Consider the following 10,000-nt stretch of genomic DNA (forward strand, 5'->3'; position numbering starts at 1 on the left):
CCTGTGCGTCCTTGGAGAACTGTTGTTGTTGGTGATGTTGTTGCATGTTGTTGTTGTTGCAGTGGCTTACCTGCGGGGAAGCACGACGGCTCACGTATCCCCCATTAGAATCCTGTGCTTCCCCGGTGCTCCTTCTACGCACTGGCCATTGCTGTCACTTACTGCTGCTGCATTTTTCCGTGTGGCACCGCAATACCACGGAGCTTCGCTTCTATAGAACTTTCCGCTCACCATATCCACCAGCAGCCAGTTTACCGCTCTCTTGCCTTGTCATACTGCATGTCTCTTTTTTTTCTTTTTCTTTTTTTTTTTTTCTCCTCGTTCTCTCTTTAACAAAATACTCAAAAGGGGACACACACACACACACACACACACACACACACACACACACACACACACACACACACACACACACACACACACACACACACACACACACACACACACACACACACAGAACCCGTAAAGCTTGAATATGGATGGATCTTTGCCAGTCATTTCCCGGAGCCGTGCGGGCGGCCAAGGATTGAGGCCCGGCCAGGGATTTTACAGTCAAACACTAACACGCGAAACTGCATGCACGCTTTTTTTCAGAGTGACTGCTATTCCATGGCAACCTTGGAATATTAGATGTGATTTTGTTTATTTTGACGTGCACTGACCTGAATGTGTTTTCTTTTTTTTTTCTTTTCTTTTCTTTTTTTCCTGTAATTGAGCACAAACGCATAGAAAAAATATATTGTTGCATAACCTGTGATTTGGTTAGTATGACATTCAGCATGTTAATTATGTATCATCATACGTAGATAATAATAGATAGTCCGTTTTAAATTGGTTTAATTTCTGTTTATTTTTTTGTGTGGAAGAAGAAGGAGCAGCAAATTAGCGGATTTTTCCCTTTTCTTGTGGTGCCTTTGACACGCCTCACTCACACACAAAAAATACAACTGTACTCCTCGTAATAACTGTTCATGATACACTTCAGCCGCGTAACTTATTGTATCATCAAAGATAAGGTCTCTGCTATAATGTCTTGAATTCACAAAAATACATCAGCTTTCCTCTATTAAATGTTCGTCAAATACTACAGCCTTTTAACTGCAAGACAGCCGAGATTAACCCATCTAGTGATAAACACATTTGCTATGCTTTGTAAAATCACTCTTGGTTGGACAGAATACAGGAAATACATTTATGAGTAACAGGGAATAATCGTAATTTTCCTAATTATATATATATATATATATATATATATATATATATATATATATATATATATATATATATATATATATATATATATATATATATATATATATATATATATCATCCTGAACTTAATAAAATAATCTATTGGTTCTCGAAATAAAATAAAACTGATGCCGTGTTATTGGAAGGGTCAGTTTCTCACAGTATAAGCATTCGAAGCCTCTCCCTAAAGAATTTTCAGCAGCAAGAGAAATTAAACGGTCTGCACAAATTGTTCAGGAACTTGTCACGATCAAATATTTACACACCAGTTTTCAGGACAGTGCCATCCTGTATCTGCCTTTTCTTTACTTTTTCTTTTCTTTTTTTATCAAGTACAAAAATTAGAGAAGAAAGCCCACTGAATTTGTCTCTTCACCCCTTAAAAAATAATAATAATTATAGGATCCTCCAAAAAGTCCAAGTTATTCACACCCTCCTTCCCTCTAAAGAAAATGGTTCCTTATTGGTAATGGAGCAGCACACCTAGAGAACACTTCTCGGCTCAAAAAATGTCTTCCCCTGCAGACAGAAAAAGTTGTTTTTAAACTCACTCCAAACACTTGTCCACCCCCACTACGAGATCAGCCTCTCTTAATTAATACAGACGCTACCCTGTGGAAGAAACATTACAGCAGGGCTTGTCTCTTCCTACCCTGTAGAATACTTCCTCCTCAAGATAGAGATTCTTTCCCAACACAAAAGTTCCTCCTCGACAGAATAGTTCCTCCCCACCAGAGCAGTGTTTCCTAGACAGAATATTTCCTCCCCACAGAAGTGTCTTCCCAGTAGAGCAATTCATTCAACACAAGAACAGCTCCTCCCAAGGCAACAGTTCTTTCCCTAGCAGAAGTGTCTTCGGAACAGAACAGTGCAATCCTCAATAACACAATGCTTCCTTTCCAACATAATATTTTCCTTCCAACTGAACAATTCCTCTCAAAACATAACAAACAATCTTCTTTGCTAAGTATTCCATTCCCAACAAAACAGTTTCTCCTTCCAAGCGGAATACTTACAAAGGAACAGATCTTCCTTTCCAAAATCGAACTACAGAACACCTACCTTTCCTGCAAGCGGTAACTGCCCCGGCCACCACAGAACAAACATTCCTGCTTAGCAAAACACTTACAGAAGAACAGATTTCTCCTCCCCCAAATGGACACTTGCCACAGAACAATTAGAAACGAACAGATTTTTCCTTTCTTAAAGAGAATAGAATAACGTAACTGTTCGCCCCGTCACAGCAGCTCTTTGCCCACAGAACACCTACTCTCCCCGCAGAAGATAACTGTTCGCCCCACCACAGCAGTTCTTTGCCCACAGAACAGTTCCCGGCCGCCATGCACCACGAGAGTCGGGCGGGGGCGGTGGTGTCTCCCTGCTCGGTGCTCCTGCTGGGCGCCGCCTTCCTCGCCGTCAGATGATCTGTCCACCACACACATCTCGCCATTTTTTTACTTCCTGCCTTTTGTATGGCTTTCCCGGACCTTATGTTACTTTGTATCCATTAAGGCGTCATGATTAGCAGTGTTCGGAAATGTAATTAGCATATACTCTATATTGTCAAAGGTATTTGTGCATTAAATCTTAAGTAATATAATGTGTTTTAAGTCAAGGGTGTTTCACTACTATTAAGGTTAAAGTGGATGCTTCCTGAGCAGCCCCGGCATGGACGGCGCACCTCACTCCTTCAGGCAAGTACTGAACACCGTGGCCAGGTCCTTAAGCCTTTTGTCCCCTCATTAGGACGACTCTCTAAGGGCATCGTGATGATGTCCTTAAACTTTTTCTTCTTTCATCAGGACGGCTTTCAAAGACCACAGAGATGATTAGTCGTGTTCTTATGAGCAATTTTTCCTATTGATAATACCGAATCCTTGTTGAGCTATCACTAAAATCATAAAAATAATCTCTACTGCCTGTTAAATGCTAAGGGATGGGACATTTAAACGTCTGAGAATATGGAAGTGTATGTCTGTGTGTGTGTGTGTGTGTGTGTGTGTGTGTGTGTGGAGACTAATCAGGCAGCAGCACACAGGGCAGTCATGTGATCGTTAATTGCTGAGTGTTGAAGGGCTCTGTGCTGTGCTATCCCGTGCTTCTGTGCTGGCGCCGACTCGTTACAGCCAGAACACTTTCACTGCGAGTTTGTTTGTGGTGGATGTTCGTTGTTCACTTTACAGTAGCTCTTGTTTGCATGGGCTGAACAACGAGAAGCTTTTTATTCTATTATTTTCTCTCCCGTTCAGTTTGAGTTTTAGTTTATTTTTACTATGTGTGTGTGTGTGTGTGTGTGTGTGTGTGTGTGTGTGTGTGTGTGTGTGTGGTAGAGCCCTCGGCACATTTGGGAGTCAGACATGCGATAGATAGATGGATATGCAAATAAATAAATAAATGAATAGATAAACTAGATATTGCACACACTCCATCTTGTTTTCCTTCACCACTTGTTACTTCGTGAATACAAAATTGAACCTATATCTCTGTTTTGTTTTGTTTTTGTTTGTATTTTCATTTTCTTTTTTTTTTTTTTTTTTTTTTTGCCGTATGAAAACTCCCATTCGCAAACCTGCCGAAATGGATGAAACACGAGGTAATAATCAAGTTTCTCTCACGCCATCACGTTTCATTATGGAATTCGTCTTCTCTCGATCATTTCCACTCACTTCACTAACTTCTTTTGTCACGGATACCTAGCAGCGCGTCACAGTATCTTCTGGTGGGTATGTTATAATGAGAGCCTATGATTATATACCTTGGAATTTGTTTAGAATATAAATACCTGTGTGCCGTGTAGCAAATTAATTCCCACGTCAAAGGAAATATACGGGAGAGAGAGAGAGAGAGAGAGAGAGAGAGAGAGAGAGAGAGAGAGAGAGAGAGTCCATGCAAAGATTTTTTACGGTGCTCTGAATGTTAGCAAAAGATAACTATACCAGCAAAAGTAAGACTGTGTTGTGGCTCCAGCGCTTCATCTAGAGCTTCACCTTCAAGACCACCTCCTGTGCCAGTCCTTTGGGAGCTTGTTACCTTGTTACTTTCATTTCATCACATCGGACAGTTTTGCCAACACACCCTACACTTGAATGAAAAAAAAAAAAAATCTCATTACCGTAGTGTCTGTAGTCGATTGAAAACAGATCTCATTCAAATAAACAATGTTACTTTAGTTATATCTTTCGTGCTTTTAATACAGACACGCGTAGTCATAACACAAACACCGCTGAGAAGAACAATGGATCTGCCTTATCTGTCTCATTTTACTTTTTTTTTTTTATCAATTACAAAGAAGTCTGGCCAAGATCACAAAAAATAGGTCTCTTCTCCCTTTTTTTCTCTTAGTGTGCAGCATTTAAATTACTGGATATCGCGAACCAGGGCACCATAAAGGCACATGAGTGAAGACATTGCAAACACAAGAATCTAATATCACAGCATGACACCTTCTTGCTTTTCACAACACGTAGAGACGCATATAAGATTCCGCGGGAGAAATGTATTAAGACAGGCAGCTTGAGACGGGAGAGCAGAGGCACACTAAATGAGGACTGACAGATGGACAGTACGTAATGCAGGGCTCATGTTTTGGAATGCTTTGTTCTCTCATAAACTTTTTTTTTTCAGAAGCTACAGAGATTATTGGACGAGTTTTCATGAGTGTTTTTTTTTCCCAGTTGGTGCAGAATCTTTGTTAAACGGTCATCAGAAACACAGGAGCGCTCTTGAGAACTGCAATATCTTCCATGAAAGTCTGCTAAAGCTAGTCGAGACAAGACGCCGAAACGCGTGCGAATTCTGTCTGTGTCATAACTGCTGTATCATTCACTCCTGTGCTCCGTATCACACTTCAAGCCTTGCATATTCCACGTAGCTTTGTGTTCCTTATTTATGTTAATTTATGATGTCTTCTCTTCTTATCTATCCATATAAAGTCAAGCACCATTACCGGCATGAAAAGCTAAGATACAAGTTATTTCTGCAATGGTGCGTTACGTGTCTATATTGCATACACTCCGAGAGATAACCTTCATACCTGTCTGCGCTTGGGGACCTCATTCTGAAACACTTCTGGCCGCATACACACCACTTTTAAAGGCCTCTATTTGAACCTATACGAGTTTTTAAAGTTGTTCTGGTGATGGATTAACAAGACTTCTACATTACTAAAAAGGAGAAACAGTATTAGGAACCCAGCAAATTTCTGTGGTCTTTGAAAATAGCCGTAGGAGAATAAAGTGTTTCTGAATACGGATCTTTAAGCTAGTAGAACAGACGTCACCTACCACTTTGTCCCCGTCTCGCCACGCTCCTCTCGCGCCTCGTCCTCCTCCTTCCTTGTCAGCAATAAAGATACGCGGTGCTTCTGTGCTGCTTCAGGTGTATATTCGTACATACTCGCGCTTACCCTCTCTCCTCGCCTGCTCTGTCTCCCTTACTCCCTTAATACTGCATCACTCTCCATTCCGCCTTGTTGCCTCGCCCTGTACATCCTACTCTCGTCTTTCTTTCATTCTTTCTCCCCCCCCCCGTCACATGTTTTCTTCACGCTATTTTTCAAGGATCATTTTTTTCTTTACTACTCGCCCCTGCAATTCCATCTCTTTTTCCTTTCCTACCTTGTCGTTCTTCTCTTTCTCTATTCATCTTTCTTTTTTTTTTTTCCTGCCTCCATCTCTTCCTCTACGTCCTCCTCCTCCTCCTCCTTCTCCTCCTCCTCCTCCTCCTCCTCCTCCTCCTCCTCCTCCTCCTCCTCCTCCTCCTCCTCCTCCTCCTCCTCCTCCCCTGGGTTATCAAATCTTCCATTACACTAGTCGAATTCCTCTCTTCCATCAGGCACCAACCTCGACTGCTTTTCCTTTTTTTTTTTTTTCTGGGTGAATTATTAGTGTTTTCATCTCGTTTCGTGTAATGTGTGTGTGTGTGTGTGTGTGTGTGTGTGTGTGTGTGTGTGTGTGTGTTGTTAAGGACATCAACTAAGGGCACGAATGAAAATTAAAGGAGGAAAAGAAAAAATAAAACGCTAAGTTGGCGCTTTCCTATCTCCCTCAAAAAAAAATAATAATAAGTGAAAAATAAATAAATAAATAAAACAAAACTCATTAAATAAATAAATAAATAAATAAATAAATGAACAGAACAAAAAATATATATGTATCCAAAATAGCCGGCCAATTCAGTTCAGCGAGAGGGGAAACTGATAAAATGATACACACATACGTAGAGTTGGTACGCACGAGTATTTCATTCAACTACATACTGTCTGTACATACGGGCGACGCACTGCAAGTAACTCTGTGGTGAATAAATCCTCAAAAATATCCAATGAAAAAGGGTCAGTGAGAAATTGAGAGGCTGGATGAATGGACGGACAGGAGATGACAGATCAAAGGCCATCGAGAGGGTATTATCCAGTGTGGCCTCACGGAATGATTGAAATTTGAAAGCGCGCCGAAGAATATTTCCCGATGAGACGCGCGTGTGTGTGGCGAGGGAGGGTGTAGGGAAGAAGGGCAGACCTATATGAGGGTGATTGATGGAAGCGGGATATTTTCAGCTTATAATATTGGAAAAATTGAGAAATAAGTGAAGGCTTAGGTTAGTAACTTGTGAAATTATGTGTAATAAAAAGTTTAAGTTATATTCCTTCGATGTTGATTGGTTAAGTAAGAAAAGATCGAAAGCTTGATTAGTTATATCCATGTGTGTGTCTGTGTGTGTGTGTGTGTGTGTGTGTAGTGCATCATATTACGACGGAGGTGATCTCTCAGCGTGGAATGTTTACTACTTATAGTGCACGATTTTACAGTTCATTCGCCTTTTGACAAATAAGTATTGTGTATAAGAGATCCCTTACCGACTCAACAGATTCGTCTACCACTGTCTTTATCTTACTTCTTTCGCTGCCTTTGTCCACATATAAAATAAATAATTGGCAGCAAATGGTAGTGAGCTAGTTATGGTGTGCTTTTTTTTTTATATTTTGGTGCTTGTCTTGTTTCCCCGGCACAGCGCTTCACCGAGCATGTCAACACAGACTTAAGAGATCAATACTCCCCAACACCTTGACTACTTTCATCAGGTGGAAGTTATGGAAGTTTTCAAGGATGTTTCAGTGATTCTAGTGATAGTTTAATGTGGCTTCTGCATCATCAGTTGTAAAACACCCATGAGAACCAAACCATTAACCTGTGTAGCATTTCAAAATGGTCATGATAAGAGAACAAAACGTGTACAAGGTTTAAGAGATTTGTTTTGAAATGTCAGATGATTGTGTGAAAATCTGATCGGTGTCTTCAATTCGTGTAGCTCAACAAAAACCACACTTTTTTTTTTTATCTTTAAGTTTTCACCTCTCTACGTCGCCGATGTTTGTGTGAAAAAAAAAAATGGAAGTTTTCCTACGTCGTCTGAAATAGTTTGGGGAGAAAAAGAACATTTCTTTATTTTTCTCTCCCTGGACCTTTACCTTACTCACTAAAAAATAAAAAAAATAAAAATGTTGACCTAGCGAGGCTCTCCCAGTAGTCCTCTTCCTCTCGTTGTCCATTCTGTTCTTTAATATCAGCGTTTACCGATCTCTGTCTCTCTGATGCTCCCTTGCTGGGTCTTGGGAGGCATCATCACCACAAGCCAGCTGAAAATTGATTGCGTAATGCTTTTCTACGTGTTGAATAGAGACGAAGAATATTTGGTAGCTGTAGCATGATCTAGTTAGAAATATAGATTTTACGTATGAATGGATAAGAAAAAGAGAAAGAGAGAGAGAGAGGAGGGGGGGAACTGTGGGTGGGGAGGACATATGATCTTTACTACTCTACATCTCTTACTTTAGATTGCCTTGTATGGGCCAACAGGTCTACTGCTGCTTGTTCTTCCTTTTGTGTTACTGAGAGAGCAAGAGAGAGAGAGAGAGAGAGAGAGGAGTAAAAATGCTGCCGGACATGTATGTTGACACGAACCAATTACTGAGACTGCAAGGTATTTGTTCTGTGATTTACCTTTAGAAAATTGGTTCACGGGACAGGGCGGGGCGGGGAGGGGCGGGGTGGGGGCGTCGAAGGCGGCGCTGCAGGGAAAGGAAGGGAAGGGGTGAGAGGAGCGGCACCAACCAACCATTGCTTCCCTGCGCCTCTCCCATACTTCTCAGTTAGTCAGCTGAGAGCCTATGCACGGAACTCCCCTGTGTGTGTTGGGTGGGGGGGGGGTATGGTGTGTATAAAAGTACGTGTTTTTCTCTTTCTCTACTTTTTTCTTTTTCTTTTTACCTGTGCCTTTCCTTAATGATCTGATTTTCCTGTCTCATTGAAGGACTTTTCTTCTTTTTCTTTTTCTTCTTCTTCTTCTTCTTCTTCTTCTTCTTCTTCTTCTTCTTCTTCTTCTTCTTCTTCTTCTTCTTCTTCTTTCATCTCGCCCTCGCTCTCATCCATATCTTTCTCCTCCTCATCCATATACTCCTGCTTTTCCTCCTCCTCCTCCTCCTCCTCCTCCTCCTCCTCCTCCTCCTCCTCCAACTCCTCGTTTTCCTCCCCAGCAAAGGAGCAATGCGGCGTTCTAAACTCAATCATCATAAATAGACTTACTGAGGCAGCGAGGCATCGGTACTGCGGCGCAACCATCGGGTGGCGGCGAGACGTGTGTGTCGCTCGGGGCTCCTCCATCACCCCAGCCTCGCTTTGTCCCACCCTCTTGTCGCACCTCGCACAGGCAGGCTTATTAGAAACTGTCCCGCCATTGCCTCCGCGCTTGGATGAGGCTTATTACCCGTTCACCTCAATTAAATGTCCCACTGCATTAATTACAGCTGTAGACCTTATGATGTATGGAGAGGAGGACAAGTTCGTGTATAGATATCTTGTAGAAAGTATTGGATTGATATTTACAGTCTCGATTAGAGGTCTGATAATCTTCTGTACTTACTTCCACTGTGTTTTCCTCTTTCCCCGAGTCTCATGTCCTCTTATCTGCTGGCAGTGCACTTAAGAAACGTGATTTATCTATGACAGAAATCGATTAGCTTTCTACATTCGCTCCCATTGTATTTTGCTCTTTTCATCAGTCCTCGTAAGGCCTCTGATCTACTGACAGTCTGCTTACGAAACTTGACAGCTGGTAGATTCTTAGCAGAGCAGACTTCAGATTGAGGAGAACAGGAAACAAAGTGAAAAAGAGTGCAGAAGGCCAGTGGACTTGTAACCTCGAGTGTATCTATCGTTGCAACATGTATAAGGGAAGTATTACATTATAGGTCATGACGTGTTCTTGACCATCAACAAAACTTAAAAGGAACTGATGATGCATTTATTTTCTGTTCATTCATTCATTATTCGTTCATTACATTTTCCCCAAAAAAAAGAAGTAATGTCATGTTCTGCAAAATGTCCAATTTTTTTTTAATCGATCTTGTGACATTACCTTTTTAAAGAACAACTGTACGTGGTTTAACAAAGGAAGTACAAGCTGAAAATGAGTTCTTAAATGAGTGCTTAAATATGTACACTTGACCAAAGAATTAATGTCATATTCTGTGAAATGATAGAAACACTTCACTACATCCTGCGTCACCACTTTTTGCGGGCAACTGTTCGTACGTTGGTCCTCAGACAGAGTGCTGGATGAATGTAATAGACTCAATAATCGGGCTATTAGTGCAGAGTCACTAGGGAGGTTTAGATTAAAGAAGAAGAAGATTAAATATACTTATGAATGAGGATGATAGGTGGAAATAGGTAGATATGCTTCGTACACAGAT

At 41.2% G+C, this 10,000-nt stretch overlaps 1 protein-coding gene across 5 annotated transcripts in view; it reads left to right on the forward strand.

Annotated features, from left to right (window-relative positions):
• The window catches only part of LOC135114105 (protein turtle homolog B-like), a 192,257-nt gene extending 189,409 nt beyond the window's left edge, over positions 1–2,848 (forward strand). For all 5 annotated transcript variants that reach the window (XM_064029809.1, XM_064029842.1, XM_064029818.1 and 2 more), the window contains one exon: positions 2,575–2,848. In XM_064029809.1, the coding sequence (XP_063885879.1) occupies positions 2,575–2,675 (101 nt within the window). In that variant the 3' untranslated portion in view covers positions 2,676–2,848. The remainder of the gene's footprint in view (positions 1–2,574) is intronic.
• The last annotated feature ends 7,152 nt before the right edge of the window (positions 2,849–10,000 follow it).

The sequence above is a fragment of the Scylla paramamosain genome, chromosome 2, assembly GCF_035594125.1.
Source record: "Scylla paramamosain isolate STU-SP2022 chromosome 2, ASM3559412v1, whole genome shotgun sequence".
NCBI lineage: Eukaryota > Metazoa > Arthropoda > Malacostraca > Decapoda > Portunidae > Scylla > Scylla paramamosain.